Source organism: Haliotis cracherodii, unplaced genomic scaffold (assembly GCF_022045235.1).
Source record: "Haliotis cracherodii isolate W230 unplaced genomic scaffold, xgHalCrac1.p SCAF_7, whole genome shotgun sequence".
NCBI lineage: Eukaryota > Metazoa > Mollusca > Gastropoda > Lepetellida > Haliotidae > Haliotis > Haliotis cracherodii.
Window position 1 is genome coordinate 24362890 of NW_027266330.1, and position 26533 is coordinate 24389422.

The following is a 26533-nucleotide window of genomic DNA, read 5'->3' on the forward strand; positions in this document are numbered from 1 at the left end:
TCCGAACCCGTCCTGAAGAACCAAGACCATAACATCATGTGGGAAGCCACGAAAGTCCTGTCTACCAACAACAACAACCGGGGACAAAAGAAAACTACAAGAAGCCATTGAGATCAGGAGACATCAGCCAGCCATGAACCAGTAATACCATGTATGTCATCTCTGACCACTGCAAACAACTTCATGTACAAAAATATTTATAATAAATTTAGCTACATTGTTATATTTTTGACCGACCCAATCAGTATTAAACATGTTAAAACAAAGTATGGCGTTATATGTTCTGTATATGTATATGTGTGCGTATATATTTGAACGCGCGAGAAAATGTGCACAGCAACTTTCAGTGTGCATACTAAATGTTTCAAACATTCCATATTAAGAGTGCATTAAACTTTGCGTAACGCTATTTATTTCCATTATCTCAAACTGGCTTCCACGGGAGATATCACTACAGTGAATTTGTAATATTTTATTTATCGCACAACGTCATTTTAGAACAATGGATGTCAGAGACGTAAATTCACCTTAAATAGTATAAAACAAGAAGGCATCACGCTGATGTATGGAGCTTGGAAGTAGTTCCTGCCAGACGACCTCATTTGCATATTTATCGAATCATGGTACCAGGTTTATTGGATTGGTTTATCACCAGGAAACAAGCCTTTATATGATAAATAGAACCTCACCCTGGTGTCTTTTGATATCAAATATAGAAACAAAAGCTTAAAACTCCTCTGCAAACCTCTGTGTTTTAAATTGTTATCGACTCGTATCGATATAGTTGATACCAACAGACACCAGGATGGGATTCTATACTGATCAGAGGCTGAATATTGTTTCCGTCACTGATTTAATTAATATATTTCATAGCCATAACCTTTTTCTCTGAAAGGAGCCAAACTCATTTCTGTGCACACACAATAAAGCTGTATAATGACAGCCAGAGAACGATTTAGCTGGTATAACCTTGGGTAATATTTCTGAAACAAGTTATTATTAAAAAACAAAAATCCCAATTTTTTTATATCAAGGAATCTTGTCTTATCTAACTTCAAATCAATAAATGACAAAACTGAGTCTGTTAACGAGTATAACCAGCTCCCTAGGATTCGAATAATTAGGTGAATGGTATTATACAAGTGAATGCATTCCGAATAATATAGTAGACCTTTAAAATATACATTTTCCGGATTTTATCATTTAAATCCAAAATGCGCCTGCGCAAGAACACCGGAAGTTTTGAACATGTGCGGTAAACACGGAAATTCGATGGTCGTCGACTGATTTTTTTGTGTCAGCAGAAATCGACAGCGAGGAACTTGATGTCAGTCTTGTTATGAGTGTAAGTGCCAACTGTACACATGTCACGTGTCTGAGGCAAACGGTGAATAGATAGTTTCGATATGATTATGAACTTTAATTGATTTTACTTTTAGAAATTTAGTCAGATATGAATTATGATGTCGAACATGCCAGTTGTGATCGGCGTTCCCCCTCATAATTATATCTCTAATTTAATAAAGATCGAGATTATTGAATTAATTCAGGATTTCATAAGAAATATTACACCAATATCATTCTGTCCTCATCAGCTCCTCATTAACTAGTTTAGTGGTATGTTTGGCCCAGTTCTCCAACTCTAAGGTTGGTTGGTTGTTTAACGCAGCACTCACCAATATTCCAGCTATATGACGGCCGTCTGTATATAATCGAGTCTGTACCAGACAATCCAGTGATTAATATCATGAACATAGATCCACACAACTGGGATCGAAGACATGCCTCAACCAAGTCAGCGAGCCTGACCACCCTATCCTGGTTAGTCGCCTCTTACGACAAGCATATTCGCCTTTTAGGGCAAGCAAGCGTTGCTGAAGACCTATTCTTCCCTGGATCTTCACCACAATTTGTGGAATAGTGTAAGCATGACCGATACATCTGTAAAACATATCATTGAGGTCGCCCAGTTTATGTATTAATTCATATTTTATGATGTCAGAAATGAGAGACCAAAAATAAGACCCATAACAGGCCTACACAAGTTCACCCTTGTTATAAGGCCAGGTTTAAAGTATAAATGTTTTGACAGTAACATTGCCCAAATCATCTCAAATGTCAAGTCTAAATCAACAATGCCTGGAGTCGTAGGAAACTTCAAAGCATGTGATATTTTCACAATAAGTTTAGTGCGCCTCCCAATCAGAGTTGGCAAGTAAATTGTAGAGGCTAATTTCTGATGTAAACTTGTTTTAAGGCGATTAACATTTCACAATTATATGTGTTTGCAAATGACCATGTTAGTTTAATTTCATTTGTTTCAGTACCAAGGTAAAAAAATTAAGGTGCCATTTTGGGTGCAGGCTAAAACGGCACCTCAGCAAAACGTCACCGATTTCTCTGGCGAAAACGGCATCGCATTTGGCGAAAACGGCTACTATGTGTCGGGCGAAAACGGTACCTCTATTTTAATAACGATAACAACGAGAGTACATCTGAAGCCATAATGTGAATTTCCGATAGGTTTGGTACTCTCATTTCTTCAGCATCTTCTGACTGGAAACTGACATCAAAGTTACCGATCACCTCTTCAATGACTGGAGCTACGCATTTCACACAGCGGAAAGGGAAGTCTTCAGTCCGGCAAATTTCTCTTTGACGGGCCACAGAAAGTCCTGTTCCACCTACACAAAGGCCATTGTGAATAATTGTGATCTGACAGCACCATGTTCGGCCTCTTAAATACAGTTTCAGCTTAAATTGAGTAAAGGTACTTAAAACTTCAAAGCGTATAGTGTTTTCACAATAAGTTAAGCTAAGTTGGATTATAGTTGGAGCAGAGGCTAATTTCTAATGTAAACTTGTTTTAACATCTCACAATTATTGGCCTTTGCAAGTTACAATGTAAGTTTAATATCATTTATTTGACCAAAGTAAAAAATAAATAAGGTGCCGTTTTCGCTTGAGTCGAGGTGCCGTTTTCGCTTGAGTCGAGGTGCCGTTTTCGCCCGGTGCCGTTTTGCTGAGGTGCCGTTTTCGCTATAACCCGCCATTTTCGCCAGGCAATAGCTCTGTTTTCGCTTTCGGCAAAGTGCTGTTTTTGTCAGTCGGTGCCAATTTCGCTCGGTTACATTTTGCTGAGTTTCCATTTTAGCTATGTCCTGTTTGAGTGTAATTACACTTGGGACTTGACCAGCCACCCAATATATTCTCTGTCTTGGAGTTTTCTGTTTCTAGATCTTGACAGGGCTGCAGCCACTATGGACTTTGCCCCTTCCCCTTATATATTCTGTCTGGAATAAAACTTTTCTGCTTGTAGTTCGTGTAGACGACAGGACTGAGGCATCATGGGAGTTCAGGGGTTATGGCAGCTCCTGCAGGCAGCAGGGAAGCCAGTGTCGCTCGAGTCCCTGGAGGGGAAGATACTGGCAGTCGGTATCCTGCAACGCTGTGTACAAGTTAAACCAACAATGCTAGACCCTCTAGATCAACTTTGCTTATTGAAACATCATGCAAACTTTCACCACTGGTCTGAAATTTAAGAATACTTGTCTTGGTTTAGCTTTAGAAAGCTTTGCAAATAGTGTTCATTTTGCCACGGTTATTGCAGCTGTGTAGAATGTTTATGATTAGATAAATGTCAAAAATATGATATAAATAAATTGTATAAATAATTGTAGGATTTCATTGAAAGTTTTGTTGCCCATGTCATCATCAGGGTTTTCCCTTTGGCATGAGAATCATGGTCAGAAACTAACGTTGGAAATTAATGTCGTAGGTGTGAATAAGAATTCTTTTTTCAAAGGGTCAGTTTATTGGCGGTGAGGTGAAAAAAGGTTCCATGTCTTGTTCACAAGTACTTCAATTATAAAGTGATGTGCATGTGTGTGTGTCACTGATTATGTTGTGAGAGTCCAATGAAATACCACGCCGCAGTTTAACATGAATACTCCACTCGGACACAGTTCACTGACTCCGAGCTGACCAGTCCTTGTTTTATCCCCTTAATGCCGAACGCCAGATAGGGTAACAACAAGTACCATCTTTTAACTTTTTGGTATGACGCGGCCTGGGATCGAACCCCGGACCTTCCTCTCTCCGGGCGGACGCTCTACCACAAGCAGAGTAACAACAAGTACCATCTTCAAATGTTTTTGTTATTTGTTGGAATATTATCATTGTCAGCGTGAATTTGCTCCTTAACCCCCAAGATGTGAGTATTTGGCTGCATCAGGCAGCAAAGGGGATGCGAGACAAGGATGGAAACCCTTTGCCCAACGCCCACCTTCAGAGTCTGTTCAGCCGTGTGTGTAAACTCCTCTTCTACAAGATAAAGCCAGTGTTCGTGTTTGACGGTGGCGTCCCCATACTCAAGAAACAGACACTGGTAAAGTCTATTTCACTTCTTCACTTCCCTGTACTCTTAAAAGAGAGTGTACTATGTGTGTACTATGTGTGTGCTATGTGTGTACTATGTGTGTGCTATGTGTGTGCTATGTGTGTACTATGTGTGTACTATGTGTGTGCTATGTGTTTACTATGTGTGTAATATGTGTGTGCTATGTGTGTACTATGTGTGTCCTATGTGTGTGCTATGTGTGTAATATGTGTGTGCTATGTGTGTACTATGTGTGTACTATGTGTGTGCTATGTGTTTACTATGTGTGTAATATGTGTGTGCTATGTGTGTACTATGTGTGTACTATGTGTGTCCTATGTGTGTGCTATGTGTGTAATATGTGTGTGCTATGTGTGTACTATGTGTGTACTATGTGTGTGCTATGTGTTTACTATGTGTGTAATATGTGTGTGCTATGTGTGTACTATGTGTGTGCTATGTGTGTACTATGTGTGTGCTATGTGTGTGCTATGTGTGTGCTATGTGTGTACTATGTGTGTACTATGTGTGTACTATGTGTGTGCTATGTGTGTGCTATGTGTGTACTATGTGTGTACTATGTGTGTGCTATGTGTGTACTATGTGTGTACTATGTGTGTACTATGTGTGTGCTGTGTGTGTACTATGTGTGTACTATGTGTGTGCTATGTGTGTGCTATGTGTGTACTATGTGTGTACTATGTGTGTACTATGTTAACTGCCAGGCTGCAAGACGAGAGAGGAGGACGGAGGCTGAGCAGGAGGGGGACAAGGCCACCAAGAAACTGCTGCACAACCTCATCCGCAGTCAGGCCATCAAGCACGCCCTCGGACAGCCAGCAGAGGGCAGCACCAGCGCCAGCATAGCGGCAATCAGGTCGTCAGGCAGGGGGCGGGACCTGTTTGAGTTACCTCCCTTGCCAGAACTAGACAAGGAGTGAGTTGTTATGTAATGATTTTTGGCTGAAAAAAATAATAGTCTTGGTTCTCAGGCACAACCCGCATCATCAGAAAGTTCACCGCACGTTTCGTTTTTATTTTTATTTTTAAAAAAATATAAAAATCCTAATACTTTAACACAATGCACCAAAAAATTAAATTGGAAACAAAAGGAAATGTGAAATGAACTTAATGATGTGGGCAGTGCCTGAGAACGAAGACTATTATTTATTTTAGCCTTAGCGGTTGATATTTGCCCTGGATAGTAATATTATGAAGAGTTATTTTTAAACTTTCAGATAACATGTCCAGTTATGACCATGTGTGAACATTCAATAATTTGACCTGAAAATCTCATTCAGAGAATTCCTGGAAATATGGCTGGGATTGAGTACCCCACTCCAAATTGATTTCTTTGTCTTAGTGCGTTTCTTTTGTTCCTTTTCCTGATGGGTGCAAGGGTGGCCCAGTCGTCTTAGTCGCCGTGATTCGCTGTGCAGAGTTGCATCCCTTGGGCACACCAGAAACCTATGATTGTGGGTTCGAATCCCAGTTTGCCCTGATTATGTTTCTAGGTTTGTCAGCACCATACCCGTACTTGTGTGTTTCACCGAAGTGGTAAACGTCTGAGAACTGCATCACTTCAGGCTTTCCTCCCACATTAACTGGAATACTGTTAAACGCGGCGTTAAGAGAGTAAGAGTCGGTACTTGACACTTGATTCTTTCCCTGACTGTATGGGTGTGTTGTTGTTTCAGGACAACTGGGGGCTTAAACTATGGTCATGAAGATGATGATCCTTGGGAGGAACGACAGTTGCAGCAGAGAATTGTGGAGGTAGACACTGATGTTGCCATTGGTGGAGTGAGTGAGTGAGTGAGTGGATCAGCAGAATATATGTCACAAGGAAGACCCTAACAATGCGCTTGTCATAAATACACCTGGTAAAAAGTTAAGCACCACCCTTTCAAATGTCTACATATGACATTGGTCTACTTCTGATAAGGACCAATGCTGACACTCACTCACTCACTCACTCACTCACTCACTCACTCACTCACTCACTCACTCACTCCACAATATGCTGTAAGCTGTGAAACAACTGATGTATTGTTGAAAGAGCACCCCAGTACGAACTTATGTAGCTGCAACATTGCCTCCCTCCCATGGAAACAGGTGATGATTATTGTTAACATTTGAATCATCATAACTTGTATCATCCTCTGTTCCATTTGCAACAATCCAAGCTTGCCCTTTTCAATCTACAGGAGGAGTTCCAATCTCTGGACAGTATTGACGTAGAGTCTGACGACTTCCGCTCCCTGCCGTCGGAGATCAAGCACGAGATTCTCACCGAGATGAAGGAGATGAGGAAGAGGCGCCGACTCGGCAAAAGAGTGGCGTTGCCCGAGGTACGCGGATGGAAGGGTTGCTTCTTTGGAATTCAGTCATTGCTGTTTACAACCTTCTTCATGGTGGATACGATGTATCTAAATTTTCTTATCTTACCTTATACCTTAATGTCGGATTCAAGAATTTTAGCTGAGACACATTCTCTTATTTTATTGCCCTGCTATCATGACTATGTGAATCAAGAATTATGGCTGAGACCCGTTCTCTTATTTTATTGCCCTGCTATCATGACTATGTGAATCAAGAATTATGGCTGAGACCCGTTCTCTTATTTTATTGCCCTGCTATCATGACTATTTGATTCAAGAATCATAGCTGAGACCCGTTCTCTTATTTTATTGCCCTGCTAACATGACTATTTGATTCAAGAATTATGGCTGAGACCCTTTCTCTTATTTTATTGCCCCGCTATCATGACTATTTGATTCAAGAATTATGGCTGAGACCCTTTCTCTTATTTTATTGCCCTGCTAACATGACTATTTGATTCAAGAATTATGGCTGAGACCTTTTCTCTTATATTATTGCCCTGCTAACATGACTATTGGATTCAAGAATTATGGCTGAGACACTTTCTCTTATTTTATTGCCCCGCTATCATGACTATGTGAATCAAGAATTATGGCTGAGACCCTTTCTCTTATTTTATTGCCCCGCTAACATGACTATTGGATTCAAGAATTATAGCTGAGACACATTCTCTCATTTTATTGACCTGCTAACATGACTGTTGGATTCAAGAATTTTAGCTGAAGCCCATTCTCTTATTTTATTGACCCGCTAACATGACTGTTGGATTCAAGAATTTTAGCTGAGACCCCTTCTCTTATTTTATTGACCCGCTAACATGACTATTGGATTCAAGAATTATGGCTGAGACCTGTTCTCTTATTTTATTGACCCGCAAACATGTAAGGTACATTTCTGATATTCCCCACTTGAATTGCTTAACTGTTGGCATTTCTAAGTAAGGATAAGATATTTAGATGAACAACTTCCTTATTACACTAACACTGTTATCCACCAAGGTCATCCATATTTCTTATCCTTACTTTGTACTCCAACTTGTAAATGCCCCTCAAAGAAGGTTACATTTGCAACCACAGTTTTGTATACTGAATCAATGATGTAAGACGATGTTCTCCGGATATTTACACTACTTTCCGATCTAGGGGGAAAAACCCAAAGTTATCCTGCTTCGATGAGTGTGAAAAATGATTGTAGGTTTGTTGGCCTGGATACATCTAAGGCTGTATACGGACCCATTATTATTATTATTATTATTATTATTATTATTACAGAATTCTGATGACTTTTCTTCCTACCAAATGAACAAGCTTGTTAACCAGAGCCGCCTGACCAACCACATCGAGTCTGTCCGTAGAGAGATGAACGCCCAAAACACCGCCGACTTTTCTCAGGCAGTTGGCAGCGAATACCTGGCTGGAGAGTTTGAGTCTCGTCGTGTGGTGTCGGAGGATGCCTCTCACTACATTCTCATCAAAGGCCTCAGCAAACAGCGGCAGGTGGAGCAGGCGGTCCGATGCGAGGATGTCGTCACCGACGTTGATGCTGATGCAGTAAGGAACGTTGTAACGGAGGAGGAGAAGAAGATGTTGGAAGAACCTGATGAGTTGTTGATCGATAGCGACAAGGACAAAAACTACACTTCTAACACAGTTGAAAACTCCCGTGACAATGACTGTTGTATTAATATCGGTCCAGACGTTTTCGAACATCACAAAGGTGACGTAAACGTTGTTAATGTTGTAAGTTCTTCTGAAAGTGATGATGTTAAACTAGTTACTTCTGTGGAGAAAGATGTGAAAAATGACCCAGAATATGATACCGTTCCTCAGCCGGAAGTTCAGATTATCATGAATGGGAGTAGGGAATCAGAAGACATTGACAGGGACCACAAGATGAAGAGAAAGGCTGAAATGGATGAATGCGAAGCTGAGAAAATGAAGATGTCCAAGCTGACTGATGATGTGAGGATAACCGATGACAGTGCAGGGAGCGTCGCGAAGGACAGTCCTCAAGCCCAGCAGGAATCCGAGTCCGGTAACGAAAGACTCTTTCATATCTAGTGGCCATTTTAATTGCTAATTTGCCCACATTCTTTATTTCATGTTGATTATTTAACATAATGTCACCTTGTGCAGGTTTTTTTAAGAAGCATGGAAAAGAACTTCCAGAATGCACGGGGGCAGTCGGGTAGCCTAGTGGTTAAAGTGTTTGCACGTCACGTTGAAGACCCGGGTTCGATTCCCAACATGGGTACAATGTGTGAAGCCCATTTCTGGTGTTCCCCGCCGTGATATTGCTGGAATATTGCTTAAGGCGGCGTAAAACCATACTCACTCACTCACTCCAGAATGCACGAATGTCTAGAATGAACACAGAAACACAGTAATATTCATTGTGCCAAATTTTTGACAAGAAATGTAAGGGTCTTGTGATTTAAGTAATTACAGTACACCATGTACACACACCATTTCATATACTTTACAGGACCCTTGAAATTAAATATTGGGGGTCCCCTGGACCCCTAGTTTTGTAGATCAAGGTAACACCCTGCTAGTGGCTCATTTTTCAAGTATTCACCCGTGTCAGATGTATTCAAATTGACAAGTCCACGGTCTATTGTGTTGTCAGTGATCATCGGTAGAGGAAATACTGTAAATCTTGAAATTAACACGAGCTTGAATTAAATGCGAAAAATGCGAGTGGTCTTTGCTCAGGGTGATCTGATGTATTCCACACCACTGTTTATTGAGCAGCACTTGTATATAAAGTACATAAACAATGTCATTCAAACACTAATTACGTCCTGTGAATTGTCACTGCTGGGGTCCAGACAGACGCCACCCTTTGTTCTTTGCGACTGTGTCAAAGGCCAACACGAGCCAGCGCGCATATATTGTTTTTGCGGAAGGACTTTACTCAGCGCTAATAAGCGATGCTATTTGGCGTGTGTGGATTGATGTAAGGTTGGATTAAGGTGAGGATTCTAAATCTGACTGAGGACATATTTAGATAGAATTCTTTTGGAGATGCATTAATTTCAAGATTTACAGTAGCTGTATTTTTTAGATGTAAATACTCAGAGGATGTTACCATGGTTACGGCTTTTGCTTGCATTTATTTAATTGTTGCAAAAGTTAGATAATTTAATTGGTGGAATTAGCCTTTTTTGAGTGTATTTGGGATATCTTTAATCAATCCCGATTTTCATTTGATTGGTCCTAGATTTGTTCACAGATTTGTCAGAAGTTAATTATCCTTTTACATTCTCTCACTGGGGGGCACAGATGGCCCAGTCGTCTAAGACGCCGCGATTCGCTGTGCAGAGTTGTGTCCCTTGGGCACGCCAGAAACCTATTTTGAATACTGTTTCGCCCGATTATGTTTTTAGGTTTGTCAGCACCATACCCTCGTGGGTTTCAGCGAAGTGGTAAACGTCTGAGACCTGCATCAATTCCGGCTTTCCTCGCACATTAAGCTGACACACCGTGATATAACTGAAATATAATGCTGTTAAAAGCGGCATTAAACCCAAACTCACTCACTCGTTCGCTCGCCCGCCCGCCCCGCCCGCCCACCCACCCGCCCACCCACCCACTCACTCACTCACTCACCCACCCAGCCACCCACTCATTTTAGCTGTGATTCTGCACTAGATTGTGTTAAGAATTCAACTATTGCAAATCACAGAAAGAAAAGAACGCTAATTTGTCCAATGCTTTCTATAACCATATTGAACATTGTTTGTGAAAACAATGGGACACAGCTTGTCCTTGTGACACGTGTGTTATGTTCTGCTTGTTTTCCCCAGATGATGATGAAGGGTTTATTGAGATAACCGTCGACCCGGCTGCTGCTGCTGCGGACGACCTGTTCCCCGCCGACATGTTCTTCGCACCTGCTCCTACATCTCACACAGAGCCTGCCCCGTCCTCGGACATGGTCACAGACAGTAATGGCAGCCCAAACAAGATGTCTGGTTCTGTGTTGGCTGAAAACATTCCCGCACCTCACTCTGAACAAGTTGGCCAGCAGGTAGACGCAGCACAGGTGGCTACTGAGTCAAAGGTTTACCCAGAGTTCAACATTGGGGACTACCAGCTTGATGAGAGTGAAAGTGAGGCTGAGGTGGCGCCCCCTAGTGAGGAGGAAGCCAGCACCGACACACAAGGACCATCTGAAGAGTTCAAGGGAATGTCTACAGTAAGTTGGTTGCAGTGTCTCTTTTCAGAATACAGTCAAGTCTCGTTAATCCGACACTCATTTATCCGACACTTGTTAATCTGACAATAGGCTTTATCTGACAGCAATAGTGGTCATCTGCCTGCGAGTACACAGCTCATGTTTTGATGCAAGAGGGGTCGGCAAGTAGCTGCCTATTTCAACAGCTGCAGAGATAAACTTGCTTAACAATAAACAATTACTGCTTTAAATAAACAAAACAGGATTAATCACATGCCTAGAATACCTCAATCTCATTAAAATCAGAAACAAGTTCTCGCTACCCGCTGAGGACATCCCATTACAGGTCACGTCAGAATGACCTTTCGCGAACTTTGACCGACCAATGAAATGACTAACAGGAACTCAACATTAGCAACTAAGAAAGCAGCTTTCTTAAGCATTGCGTCACTAGTTTTAAATTGGTGACTTCCATTCCAGACTATGCTTTAAAAAGTATTTTGAGTCAGTCATACAGTCTGTAACAGTAGTTTTGTGTTAAACATTTGAGTTGCATGATTAGAAAACATATTCTGGTAACAATGTAACATAACAATATGAATATTTCCTTTTTCCTTTTTTTTTATTACGTGTTTGAATCTTTATCTATTGTGTGGTTGTCCGAATTTTCGATCACGAACGTTGATACTACCTAATGTTATTTATCTGACATACTCGTTAATCCGACATAATCAAATGCAACCAACAATGTCAGATTAACGGGACTTGAGTGTGCTTCAGCCATGTTTCATCAAGGTGCTGAGGTATTTTAAGTTTCAGTTGTATATGATATTATTGATGTGCCTAATAATTAATGAATTGGTTGATTGGCATTTCTTAGAAGTTGACGGATGGCAAAGTAGACACAATTTATGGATAACAGTTTCTTTATTTTACTGTAAAGGCGACGTTTCGGTATAGATCCTTATACCGTTGTCAAGCAAGACAGAATAATCAACACGGTACAGAATATATGTAGTAGGTGGGGGATTAAGAGTATGAACAATTGCATGCATGAGAGAGATTAACATGGGTAGGTTAAATAATAACAGAAGGATGTTAACATTAGTTGGTTAAATATCGTCATATCATAGGTTTACGGACATCACAAGTTTTCGGACGGCCATGTTTATCGTGATTACTACCGCTATAACAGGGGGTGTAGCATCACACAGACCATTAAAATACTCAGATGATGGCTTGTTTTTAAGAGAAAGTTGTCTTTTATAAGTGAATGAGATGTTTTACAGTTGTTCATGTGATTACAGGGAAATCTATGAATGTTTCTAAGCGTCCGAAAACCCGTAACACGGGGATAACAATAGGCTAACATGAGTTGGTTAAATACTAAGAACAGAATGATGCCCAAAGTTCCAGATAAGCTGCGTATCTGCGTAAAATACGCATCAGAAATGCAGAAATATGCAGTAAAATAAAATCCAAGCGTATCAAATACGCAACGAACATTACAGATACGCTACAAAAATATAACTTGTGCGTATCATCAAAATATTGTGAAGTAACCCTGCATATTCGATTAGCAAATCAGCAACTTATTTTGAAATTATAAACGGGCATTCCGTCAACCTTGCCAAACTCCACGATGACAGTTACATCATGATCATTTGCCATCACACTTTCTTGTGGAAGTATCGTGGTATTTTATAGTCCTATAAGGCTCTCGAACCCACACGACACCAGTTTGCAGGGACTTGATGAACAGTGTTTTTAAATATTTAACTTAAATACCCACATGTGTAAAAACTAGTGGGTAACAGAAATTTGAATACCCAGATAGAATTACTGATACCCAACAATTTTAAAATGCATGGGTTAAAAATACCCACAACACCAAAAGCTTATCTCGACATCTGATGCCAATGGTCCACCATGTTGAGACCAGAAGCAGTAGACAGTGCAGTACAAAGTGCCGTCTTGATGAGTAGATAGCCAAGTGTGATGCAGTGAAAGGGGGGTAACTCTTACAATACTTGGTCCAAATCTGTTTTCTATCCAAATAACACAATATTATGCTGGTTCTGGGTTCAAGGTTCCAAAACGCCTACCAGTATAAACTTTGATCTCTGCCTAAATGTTTGGTTTGGTTTGTTGTTTGTTTTAAGCCGCACTCAGCAATATTCCAGCTATATGACGGCGGTCTGTAAATAATGGTGTCTTGACCAGACAATCCAGTGAGTAATATCATGAGCATCGATCCTTGCAATTGGGATCAATGACATGCATCAAACAAGTCAGCAAGCCTGACCACCCGATCCCGTTAGTCGCCTTTTACGACAAGCATAGTCACCTTTTACGGCAAGCATGGGTTGCTGAAGACCTATTCTACCCCGGAATCTTCACAGGTCCTGCCTAAATGTGTTTCCAGAGAGTGTTTTTGCGACAGGTTGACTTGGAGGACATGCAGGATGAGCTAGTGAATGAGAGTGAGACACTGCGAGCTGAACGTGGGCGTCAGGAGCGGCTGGCAACTTCCATCTCAGACCAGATGAATGTGGAGGCCCAGGTACGTCTACTATATTTGATTTTGCACTGAAAATCAAAGGACAAGCAGAAACCAGCAGAAACGATTTGTTAAGTTTTTCAGTAGAAGTCCTTACATTTCATAGACATTAGGGGCGGTCGGGTAGCTTAGTGGTTAAAGCGTTCGCTCGTCACGCCGAAGACCCGGGTTCTATTCCCGACATGGGTACAATGTGTGAAGTCCATTTCTGGTGTCCCCCGCTGTGATGTTGCTGGAATATTGCTAAAAGCTGCGTAAAACTATACTCACTCACTCATAGACATTAATGGGTTTTTTTAAAGTCTCTAAGCTCTCAGGAAGCCCCAAGGGTATGTCTGGGGCTGAATAATTTCCCATAAACCTTTCGTCAAGAGAGCATATCCCTACATTGCAGCCGCCTCCTTTGTCCAGTGGTAGAGCGTCGGCCCAGAGAGCTGAAGGTCAGGGGTTCGATCCCCGTCCATGTCATATCAAAAGACGTTAAAAGATTGTACTTGTTACCCTGTCTGGCGCTCGGCATTAAGGGGCTAAAACAAGGACTGGTCGGCTCAGAGTCAGTATACTGTGTCTGAGTGGGGTATTCATGTTAAACTGCGGCATGGTATCTCAGTGAGCTAGCACTATAAATCGGCATCAGTCCGGACTAGTACAAGCAGCCACACAAACACACACGTACATGCAGGTCGCTATATAAGTGCAATAATCTTGGACACGATGTTGAACCAAATTTCACCTCACCTCACCTCACCTCACCTCACCTCACCTCACCTCACCTCACCTCACCTCGCCTCACCCTACATGTCAAGTCTGTTGTTGTCTCCAGGAGCTGCTGCAGCTGTTCGGGATCCCCTACATTGTCAGTCCCATGGAGGCTGAGGCCCAGTGCGCCCAGCTGGACATCCTCGGGCTGACCCATGGCACTATCACTGACGACAGTGACGTCTGGCTGTTCGGTGGCACCAGGGTGTACAAACATTTCTTCAACCAGAAGAAGTCTGTAGAGTTCTACAACTTTGCTGGCATCCAGGCTAAGTTTGGTCAGTGTTTTGCTGTCAGGTTCAACTTGTGTGACCTGTAGAGCCAGGTCATCATGTACTGTTTGATTGGTATACATCATTACATGTGTGTAGCAGACAAACAATGTAACATGTTATCTACTTTAACAGGCTTTGAAATTCATGCTTGTCTGATTGCCAAAGACTACCAAATTGTGTCGGGGACTATTAGAATTCCCATGATGGTGGTCCTTGTTGACTGGTAGCAGTTGAGAACTTTAATTCTGAACCAGTTGGAACTTAATAAAATGTGAATGTAGTAAACATGTCTGCCTTGTTCCAGCAGTGCTGGCTATAAACTCTTGAGGAACAGTGGTTTACAACAGTCCCCTGGGCTAGTCTTAAAAAAAAAAAATTTCTATGGCTGCTTGAATTCAACTGTCTGAATGATACGACCTCTGCATGTTCCAACCTCTGCATGTTACAACCTCTGCATGTTACGTCTTCTGCATGTTACAACCTCTGCATGTTTCAACCTCTGCATGTTACGTCTTCTGCATGTTACAACCTCTGCATGTTACAACCTCTGCATGTTACAACCTCTGTATGTACGACCTCTGCATGTTACAACCTCTGCATGTTACGTCCTCTGTATGTTACGACCTCTGCATGTTACGACCTCTGCATGTTACGACCTCTGTATGTACTACCATTGCATGTTACAACCTCTGCATGTAACGACCTCTGTATGTACGATGTCTGCATGTTACGACCTCTGTATGTACGACCTCTGTATGTACGACCTCTGTATGTATGACCTCTGTATGTTACGACCTCTGTATGTACAACCTCTGTTTGTATGACCTCTGTATGTACGACCTCTGTATGTACGACCTCTGCATGTTACGACCTCTGTATGTACGACCTCTGTATGTTACAACCTCTGCATGTTACGAGCTCTGCATGTTACGACCTCTGTATGTACAACCTCTGTATGTTACAACCTCTGCATGTTACAACCTCTGCATGTTACGACCTCTGCATGTACGACCTCTGCATGTTACAACCTCTGTATGTTACGACCTCTGCATGTTACGACCTCTATATGGACTACCACTCCATGTTACAACCTCTGTATGTTACGACCTCTGCATGTTACAACCTCTGCATGTTACAACCTCTGTATGTTACGACCTCTATGTTACGACCTCTGTATGTTACAACCTCTGTATGTACGACCTCTGTATGGACTACCACTCCATGTTACAGGTCTAGACAGGGAGAAGCTGATCATGCTGGCCTACCTGTGTGGGAGTGACTACACCGAGGGCTTTCAGGGGGTGGGGCCTGTCACTGCTCTGGAGATCCTTGGGGAGTTCCCCGGCCACAACATAGAGGGACTTCTTGCACTCAAGTAGGCATAACATATTTGTTTTATAATACACTCCACCAATAAAGACACCATCAATAGTTGGAGGGTAAAATCTGTGTTATTTGCTATGCCATGCTTTGAACAGAGGCCTGAGAGGATCCGGGGTAGAATTGGTCCTCAACAACCCATACTTGTCATAAGAGAAGACTAACATGCCATACTTCAATGAAAGGCTATCTTCGGAGTTTCCTTAGTTCAGATTGACAACCCACTCAGTTCATTGGTCTCAAACTATTCTGCTTCACTCAATATCTTTGCTAACACCAAAGTGTTGTCATTTTATTTAATTATAGTAGAATGAAGTTAAAAAGACTGAGCTAGGTTACTATTAGTTTTATCACATAAAACATTTGAAAGCTCATGTTTTGCATTCACTTCCAAATTCAATTTAGCATAGTTAAAACAACAGGTAACCTAGGTGAACATTGTTTATCTCCAAATTTTTCTATCCAATTTTCTTCCCCCAGTAATAATATTATCTGTTATCTTACCTCCAAGTCAGAATGCTGAGATCTGATTGGTTGATGTAATACTGGGAGGGAAATAAATTCCTGAGTGGGGCAATAAGTCCCTTATACCCTGCTACAAAGAAAACAGGCTTCACATGAATTTCTGAAAGGGACAATAAATATATTGCATCCCACGAAGCAAAAATCTGCATGTTGTGTACGCAGTTTCGTCGCCAGCTGGGTGGGGGGGAGCAGTTGCATCCCCTGATTTTTTTAAAGAAAACAGTTTTATTTGAATCATGAAAATACAAGTTGGGGACAAGTGATACTTGTACAAATATTTGGCCCCCCCCCCCCCCCCAATCAAAAAACGTTAACTACGGCCTTGGTACGAGTCAATGAAGGTCAATGATACCCACTCATAAGGAAACCCAATTTTTCCTTTATATTTTAAAAAAAAAAGGAATGTTGGTGATGTAAAGAATAATGTACTTGCAACTCTTAATTACAAATTATCTGTTCCTCTTGAATTAGTGATGAAAATTCCTTGCCAATGTTACAAACTTAATTGATTCACTCGGAACAGACAAAGTTATTCCTCATAGCTTGTAGGTTATTCTGTAAATATTTACATTAATGTGTCCAGCGGTGGTGCATTACATCAATGTCTGTGTGCAGGGCGTGGTGGGATGAGTCGAGGCAACAGGACAAGAAGCCGGTGACGACTAAAGTGAGGACCAAGATACGAGAGATGGAGTTCAAGGAGGGTAGGTGGCTCATGCTGTCACTCACGTTCTAGGCAGGACTGCTGGCCCTCTGTCTGTGCCAAGCAGAAATGACAGAAGACTACCCAGTAGTATGTTGTCATTTATTGATATGCTAAATAATATTGTACCTTGAATTTGGAAGTGACTCAGTTCTTGTTAGTAAAACAGATGTTTCAAGTCACAATAACCATCTCTGTAAGAGGTTTCAAGTCACAATAACAATCTCTGTCAGAGGTTTCAAATCACAATAATCACCTCTGTCAGAGGTTTCAAGTCACAATAACCACCTCTGTCAGAGGTTTCAAGTCACAATAACCACCTCTGTCAGAGGTTTCAAGTCACAATAACCACCTCTGTCAGAGGTATCAAGTCACAATAACCACCTCTTGCAAGTCTTGCTTCGTTTTCTTTAGGGGTGCCCATTTTATGTAAGCTTACGAAGTTGCTGGGATACATCTTCCAGTGCCTTTATGAGTTCGAGTGATGTATTACGGTGTAAAAAAAGCTGCATATTTGGTTCCAAATTCAATTTAAGGTTAAATCAAGCTGTGTAACCCAGCTCTACATTGAAAGGGCGGTCGGGTAGCCTAGTGGTTAAAGCGTTTGCTCATCACGCCGAAGACCCGGGTTCGAATCCCGACATGGTTACAATGTGTAAAGCCCATTTCTGGTGTCCCCCGCCGTGATATTGCTGGAATATTGCTATAAGCGGCGTAAAACCAAACTCACTCACTCACTCACTCTACTTTGAAAACACATTATGTGTTACGTGTGTCCCTAGTGAAATGTGTAACAGATTTTACCATTACAATTCACAGTTTACAAGTTTTTTTATCGGTGAAATACTTGGGTTTGACAATGAGATTTTGTGTCTGCTATCAGATTTTCGGCATAGTAAATTGATGTGCCAACGGATTAATTGTGATGTGAAAAGCATGTTATGACATCATGATATCCGTTCCGGCCAGCCAGCCTATATGTATTGTTTTTTACAAGACAATGACTGTCCAGTGTGGTAGCTAGATTCTTTAACAAGTAAGGATAATATGGCGTTCCATGTTTCATTTCCACACTCACACCGGGATTACATGTCTCCTTTTCACAATGACGGAAATGCCAGCATGTATTTTCATGAACCGATCCTCTTTATGATTGTGCACGTTTTATCAGCCCTGTAAACACTGACCCTGTTTTGCTCTAGAAGTGCCACACTTTGTGCCACATAGTCCATAGTTTCTGTTTCTGCTCAAAAGGGGGGCGGTCGGGTAGCCTAGTGGTTAAAGCGTTCGCTCGTCACGCCGAAGACCCGGGTTCGATTCCCGACATGGGTACAATGTGTGAAGCCCATTTCTTGTGTCCCCCGCCGTGATATTGCTGGAATATTGCTAAAAGCGGCATAAAACCATACTCACTCACTCACTCTGCTCAAAAGGATAAAGAAATAATGGGTAATAAAGAAATAATTACACTTGCATGTTTTACGGAACGTTTGTTAGAATTTCTGTATCTTCCTCGCTCTCTCTTGGGAAATAGAAGAATTCTAATACCGTATTTGATGTAATATGCACCCCGCTCTAATGAGTGCCCACGGCGATATTTGCTAATATTTTGGCTAGTGAACAATCTCAATTAGCAACCCTGCCTTAATTATTGGCAATTAAATTCTGGAAAAATATATCTATCGTACAGGCTGTCAGCATAAACTGCAAAATTTATCTTTCACAAAAATAATATTCTTATAAGAGCCCCCTATTTTTAATTTTGAGAGCGCTCCGGCCACTTATTACGTCAAATATGGTACTCGTTTTGTTAACTAAGTATGCCACATATGCTTGTATAATAATCTCAATATATAAACTTGGTAGTATTCCCTTACAACCCCATGTTGACTGCACTAAGTATGTACACAAACAATGTCGGTAGAAATTCACATCAGGCATTCCACAGATACACTGAGTGTTAAGAATATTTGTTTTATGTATTTGGCCGTATTGGTGAGTGAGTTTAGTCAAGGGAAGTTATCTTAACCTATACAGCTATTCTTGAAAGTAGATTACGATTTCTTGTCTCCATCTTGGATTGGATTATTTAGGTTTGCTGTAAATTTGTGAATTTCAGATAAGGCTAAACAAAAAATAGTCTTGGTTCTCAGGCACTGCCCGCATCATCATAAAGTCAGCTGCACGTTTCGGTTTTATTTCCATCATCAATAAAAAATTTAACAAATCTTTCGATATTCTGCATCTCGAACACACAACCCCGGCAGTGAGATGCTACAATACTAAAGAATAACGGGGGCACAGGTGGCCCAGTCGTCTAAGGCGCCACGATTCGCTGTGCAGATTTGCATCCCTTGGGGAGGCCAGAAAACTATGATTGTGGGTTCGAATCCCGGTTCGTCCCGATTATGTTTCTAGGTTTGTCAGCACCACACCCGTGCTCGTGGGTTTCACCGAAGTGGTAAATGTCTGAGACCTGCATCACTTAGGGCTTTCCTCCCACATTAAGCTGACACGCCGCGATATAACTGGTATACTGTTAAAAGCGGCGTTAAACCCAACTTACACACACAAACACACACTAAAGAATAACATGATTTCCCTGAAATTATTGTAAGCAAAATTTGGTTACATACTAGCTTGAACAACAAAAAAACAACCCAAAACACCACCCACCGGCACTATTTTTTTAAAAGCCTTTGCCTGAGAACCAATTCTTTTATATTTTTTTTAGGCCTTAATCATCTGGGTCTTGACCATACAAGTATTAGGTGTCAAACATGGCGGAATTAACTTCAGAAGATCTAAAAATGTATTTCCAGGATTTTGGCTCCTGCTTGAAAAGAATTGGAAGAGCAAAACATCTTCGTGCGTAAAAAGATATATACTTTTGGCCATATAATCTATTTTTGTAGGTACATAGTTGATGTTTGTCATTCCAAGAAGATTGGATTTGGTTACAAAGAGTGTTTTCATTGCATTGGTTTTATTATTGAATTGTTGTAGTGAATGAGTAACTTTGGTGTAACACCGCTTTTAGCAATATTCCAGCAATATCATGGCGGGGGACACCACAAATGGGCTTCAAACCCGGGTCTTCGGCGTGACGAGCGAACGCTTTAACCACTAGGCTACCTGACTGCCCCTTATTGAATTGTAACATTGTGGATGTGTTTGATTATAATATAACTGTTTTCACCAGTTATTTCATGGTATAGGAACATTGTTGATGTTTGTGTTTACGAGTGTTTTCACTGCAAAGGTTTTGTTGTTGTATAGGAATGTTGTTTATGTGTTGGATTTCAACGCGTGTTTTCACTGCGCAGGTTTCCCTAACCCTGCAGTCATGGAAGCCTATCTCAACCCAACCGTAGAAGATTCAACCGAGACTTTCTCCTGGGGCTCACCCGACCTTGACCTTCTCAGAGAGTATCCTTATGTGACGCCATACTACTCATTACCTCATAATCGTCATCAGAGAAGAAAATAATCTCGTTGAACAGCAAGCGATTCGAGTAAAGCTAGATTCATAATGGTAATCCCTCAAAGGGGTGGACAGAGATTTATGCTAACCATAACTCCATGATCAAAAATGGAGGTAAAAAGTCAAGTGTGTTTTGTGTATTAACTGACAATAGCTGTAGGCACAAGGTTATTTTATTTATCTACAGAGGCTCCTGGTGAATACTAAGTGCTGATCTACAGGCTGTTGTCATATAGCTGGAATATTGCCGAGTGACAGCGTTAAGCAACAAACAAACAAGGGTAGACCGTTTTAATATCACTTAAGGGAGTATAGCCCTCTGTTTCAGAGACCCGTGAAGATCCGGGGTAGAATAGGTCTTCAGCAACCCATGCTGCCGTAAAAGGCGACTATGCTTGTCGTAAAAGATGACTAACGGGATCAGGTGGTCAGACTCGCTGACTTGGTTGATACATGTCATCGATCCCCATTATGTGGATCGATGCTCATGATATTAATCACTGGATTATCTGGTCCAGACTTGATTTACAGACCACCATCATATAACTGGAATATTGCTGAGTGCGGCGTTAAACAACAAACCAACCAATCTGTTTCAGATGTAGGCCTTTTCAATAGGTGGTTTCACCATTATTATTTAGAATTCGCCTCTCAACTGGATTTTAGTTTTAATTATTTGGTTGCCATATAATAAATAAATAAGGATTGATGTCTACAGTTTTCTTCTTTGTGTCTTGTTTTTCAACATTTGGGAAACTATATGAACAGGTCAAGGTCATTACTGCAGATGCCCCTTCTGATTGGTTGATTTTGTTTGTTTGTTGCTAAATGCCTCACTCATCAATATTCCAGCTATGTGGCGGCGATCGGTAAATAATCAAATCTGGACTAGACAATCCAGTGATTGAGCATCAGTCTTTACAACTGGGGTACGATGCCATGCATCAACCAGTCAGAGAGTCTGACCATCCGATCCTGTTAGTCACCTTGACAAGCATGGGTTGCTGAAGACCAATTGTAGAGCGAATCTTCACAGGCTTTGATTGGTTGACATTCAACATTAGTAAGATATTGTGCTAGAGGATCCTTGACTTTGTCAGTTATGCCAGTGAGAAGTTGGGTTGGAACAAGCAGAAGGCAGATGACCTCGTCCTGCCAGTCCTCAAGCAGCTCAACAAGAAGGAGGTACAGACTTCAGATATCCGGAAACCTTGGTTCCCGGACGATTTTCATTCAAAACGAAATAATTACTATATTAATTTACCGGTATATACGCAATTACAGTTTCCGGAACCGGACGGTCATTTTCATACACAAAACACTGAAATGCACACAAAATTGTCTCACTTACCCGGACAATAGGCTTCCACTGGTGGTAATCCTTCCGCTGGTGGTAATCCTTTGATTCGTGAGAAGTCAATTAACCAAGTGACACTGAGTTACGTTTGAGACGAGCTTGTTTATTGTACATGTAATCCCCTCCAACCCACTACAGTCACTCACAAGGAAGCTTGTGCTTGTATAGAGACCTTTATTACATATTACGAGAACACAGGCGGTCTGGCCAATTTGGAATTATTGTTTAAAATTCAAACCTCAAAATGTGGTAAAGTTCAGACTTCCATGACAGATTTTTTGAAACGTGTATGTCTTGAATAAAGATTGGGTGGATGTATCTGTTTGCTCTGTCATCTGTCATGAGTTGCATAATTGAAGGGAAGTAACTCTTCCAGTAAGAAGCTGGTTTCAGATATACGGAAATTCGTTTATATGGACGAATTGTGAAATGACGCAAGTGTCTGTATAAACGAGGCACGACTTTACCACTGTTAGAAAGAGTTCTTGTCTGGTGTCTTACTTCAGTCTGTATCATAAGACAATATCTTTTTTAAAAGACTGATTAATGGATCCACAGACACTGAAAAAATGGAATGTGGAAAGAAAAATTGAAAATTGTATGGGTGGCTTTGCATGATAATAATTGTAGTAATATGAAAAAATCGTTCCCTAACTTCATTTGATTAGTATATAAGTACCCAAACATAGAATCCTACTATTAAGCGAATATGTGCTCCTATTTCAGACACAGGCTAAAATCAAGAGCTTCTTCCAACCAGAATACTTCATGGAATCAAAGCAGACGGTCAGCAAGCGTGTGAGACAGGCTCTGAAGAAAGTGAGGGGGGCAAATCACAATGAAATACCTCAAGTCGTCACAAATGAAGACAGAATTCAAAGAGCAAAAGAAATTTTGGGAATGTCAAAAGGACGGGGGAAAGGTCGAGGTAGAGGTAGAGGTCGGGGCAAGGTTAGGGGTCAAAGGCCAGAGATCAAGGTGAAGGATGAAGTTGCTTTATCAGAGAGTAGTTCCAGCGATGAAGGAGGGTTTTTCCGTGAGGAGCAGGAGGAAGGTGAGGAGATACAGAAGAAATCAGGAGATGGAGTGAAGAGAGGAAAAGGGAAGGGAAGAGGAAAAAACAGGAAGCTGGATGGAGACTTTGACAGTGTCAGACACATTGGAAGTGTGTCGGTTAGAGGACAATCAGTTCGCTCAGCTAAGAAATGAACTTTCCCGGGGACCAGACAATGAAGTGGGAACAATATGATTGAATTTATGTTGAGGCAGCAATGAAATACTGGTACATATCAAACTAGGCAGCAAAACTGGATTAATTTGTCTACCTCAATACTGGACAAAATATATTGGCCTTGGCATGAGTGTAGGCAGATTCCATTGAAATGTTAGCTAAGAATCTATTTAGGGGCAGAGCTGAAGCTCAATGGCTTGTGATTAAACTGGTGGCACAGTAAACTTCAGTTACCATGGTTACTCATATTGAAACAAAGTGTAAAAATCCACATTGACATCTGATGAGGCTGCAGCATTGACCCAAGGGAAAGAACTCTACTCGCTCCCCTACATGAGGTCAAAGTGTCCTCATCTTTTTCACCCTCTGTCATTCATTCTATTCCTGGCAGTGTTACAAAGAAGATGTATATTTATTGTCATGACCTTGTTATGTTTACTTGTTTACTTGAGTTAGTTTTTACACGACACAGTTTACACAATCTTGATCCTGCCTTTTTACTCAGGGATTGTCTTGTATTGTATTGTACATACATGTTTAATGTCATAATTCTGTAAATTATTTTTATTGAAGTGCTGAGAACAGTCTCATTAAATCTAATCATTATCTCCGATCTGATACCTCTTGCAGTGTGATCTGACAAACCCTGCATGAGTGAGTGAGTGAGTATGGTTTTACGCAGCATTTAGCAATATTCCAGCAATATCACGGTGGGAACACCACAGTTAGTGAGTGAGTACGGTTTAATGCTGCTTTTAGCAATATTCCAGCAATATCACAGCGGGGGACACCAGAAATGGGCTTTACACATTGTACCCATGAACACGGGTCTTCGGCATGACAAACGAACGCTTTTTACCACTAGGCTACCCAACTGCCCAAACCAATCACAGTGAAGGATGAGTAGGAGCCAATTAGATGTCAGCCTTCTAGCAGGATTCTGCTTCTGATCTTGACCATCTCAGTCTGGAAGGAAACCCATCCTTTTGGCTGTAGATGCCATGGTACTCAGAAACCACAAAGTGTATAACATATCCATGACAAAATAATAAAGCAGCCCTTTTTATTTTGCATTCAGAACTATCCATTCATGTTCATTTTTTATATAGGAATCCAGATATGCCGCTCTGAAATTTTTGAATTGCTCATTCTGAGAATTTAGAAGCCTCTAGCTGATTGCCTGGTTATGAAGTTCACCTTTCTTGATGTTTTCACAGAGAGCTATTGTATCGGAATATATGACCATGTTTTAATGAGGTTGGTCCTGATGTCTGCTTTGATGAAATTTGTACAATTGTTTCTTTTCACAATGAATAGTGAGAAAATAAGGATGTCTGTTTCAGAGGCTTTTGATGCACTTATGTATTGAAAATACTGACCCTGCCCTAATGGTTGTAATATTTGGGATGACCTCTCTATTTCCTTGTATATTTTTTTTCAGGATCCTACCCATGTCCTTGTACTTTTTTATGACCCTCCCTGAAAACAAACTTTGTGAAGAGGAAGGGACTTAGTACACATCCTTGCCTGAGTCCACTTAGACACTTAAAAGTAGTCCCTGATTGATGTGTCAGTTGCTTTCACAGCAGACAGGATCTTAGAATACATAGTCTTCATCACTTTAACTGATTTTCCATGAAAATAATTTGTCATCAATGAGAGATGTGTTCTATTAATCATGTTAATAGAGTGAAAACAAAGAGGCATTAAAAACGACCACTACTCTATGATAAATATTTCTGACATAAGCACTGCAATGTGAATATATTGTACAGAAATGTTTTATAAACCCTGCATGAACTTCAGGGATCTTCTCATATATACTTGCAAAACATTAAAGACATTCATTATGAATTGAATAGAAAAGTTTTCCAAAAGCATCCATTAGTGAAATACCTCTATAATTGCTACCACAAATATGTCAAACCCCCCCCGGGAGAGGAAACATATTGCACAGTTCTTGTTGGCATTGGTGCCGACGATTCGATCGTATTCTGACCCCCCCCACCCCTCTACAGCTAATGGGGGGTCCAGTGATCTAAGGCGCCGCGATTCACTGTGCAGAGTTGCGTCCCTTGGGCACGCCAGAAACCTATGATTGTGGGTTCGAATCCCGGTTTGACCTGATTATGTTTCTAGGTTTGTCAGCACCATACCCGTGCCGAAGTGGAAAATGTCTGAGACCTGCATCACTTGGGACTTTCCTCCCACATTAAGCTGAATATTGCTAAATGCGGCGTTAAACCAGACTCACTCACTCACTCTGTCAGAGTTAGGTATCTATTACTGTTATTTACCAAACCACTGGGGGTCGCTTCACTGCTTGACAAGATTCATCTAAACTAAATTGCCTTAGCAATGAAGATATGGCATTTCTAAAGACATCTCTAAATCTCAGTATGTCAGTTCCATGAGTGTCGGTCCCTACACCTGCTCTTGATTCAGTCCACGGAATATTAGCAAAAGTGGGAAATGATCCGATTCTCATTGAGTAAATACCTTAAAATCTGAGATATTATCACAGAGCTTATAGAACATTTACTATAGTCAACTAAACTTGTTGACTCACAGCACATTTCTTATTTTGACTCAGGGGCGGTCGGGTAGCCTGGTTGTTAAAGCGTTCGCTCGTCACGCCGAAGACCCGGGTGGGATTCCTGACATGGGTACAATGTGTGAAGCCCATTTCCGGTGTCCTCCGCCGTGATATTGCTGGAATATTGCTAAAAGTGGCATAAAACCATACTCACTCACTCACTATTGTGACTCAGGTTTTGCAATATGTATCATAATGTGCCTCAAGTATCGAGTACGTATCATATTGTGATTAAAAAAATCGCAATTTGTATCATTATGTGACTTTGTTATAATGGTGCCTCTCATCATTTATACCTGCATGATAAGAACTCATGTCTGGTCCTAAAGTCTGTCTGTCTGATGATTGCTGTGTTTCAGTGGAAGAATAGGTCCCCGGCGCCTCATGCTTGTGAGAGTCGACCAAACTGACATCATGAAATCATGAATTGCCCCTCATGCTATCGACCATTAGTCTGCTTGATGCAAACGTGATGCAATTATTGACATGACTCTGTGATGTAGCTGGAATATATCTGACAAGGGCTATAAATGATATTATGCCACATGAACTATTTTGTACTAGAGCCTATGAATGTTGTTATTCCATTGTCATGTGTGATTGTAACACTGTGAGATATTGTAACTTTACACTACAATTCTCTGTATGCTGTAGAGGTATCATAATGATCATTGTTTCATTTACTGTTGCTGTAATGAAATTTTGTAACAGATATTTATTCATT

General features: G+C 41.0%; 1 protein-coding gene across 1 annotated transcript; it reads left to right on the plus strand.

The window, feature by feature from the left end:
* The first annotated feature begins 1257 nt into the window (after nucleotides 1-1257).
* LOC139447570 (DNA excision repair protein ERCC-5-like) lies at nucleotides 1258-23861 on the plus strand. Its single transcript, XM_071228972.1, has 15 exons — nucleotides 1258-1345; nucleotides 3320-3435; nucleotides 4212-4387; nucleotides 5104-5315; nucleotides 6076-6154; nucleotides 6586-6729; nucleotides 8032-8794; nucleotides 10569-10960; nucleotides 13383-13502; nucleotides 14323-14536; nucleotides 15764-15908; nucleotides 17054-17142; nucleotides 20468-20570; nucleotides 21726-21810; nucleotides 22709-23861. Exons 2-15 carry the CDS (start codon nucleotides 3348-3350, stop codon nucleotides 23189-23191), a joined length of 3093 nt encoding a protein of 1030 aa, XP_071085073.1. The 5' UTR covers nucleotides 1258-1345; nucleotides 3320-3347; the 3' UTR covers nucleotides 23192-23861.
* The last annotated feature ends 2672 nt before the right edge of the window (nucleotides 23862-26533 follow it).

What these genes read in the sequence shown, in the direction of transcription:
- LOC139447570 (XM_071228972.1), top strand. Translation starts at nt 3,348, where the DNA reads ATGGGAGTTCAGGGGTTATGGCAGCTCCTGCAGGCAGCAGGGAAGCCA. An exon ending in TACTCAAGAAACAGACACTG is followed by an intron (nt 4,388 to 5,103) that starts GTAAAGTCTATT and finishes GTTAACTGCCAG; the next exon opens with GCTGCAAGACGAGAGAGGAG. An exon ending in GACCTTGACCTTCTCAGAGA is followed by an intron (nt 20,571 to 21,725) that starts GTATCCTTATGT and finishes TGACTTTGTCAG; the next exon opens with TTATGCCAGTGAGAAGTTGG.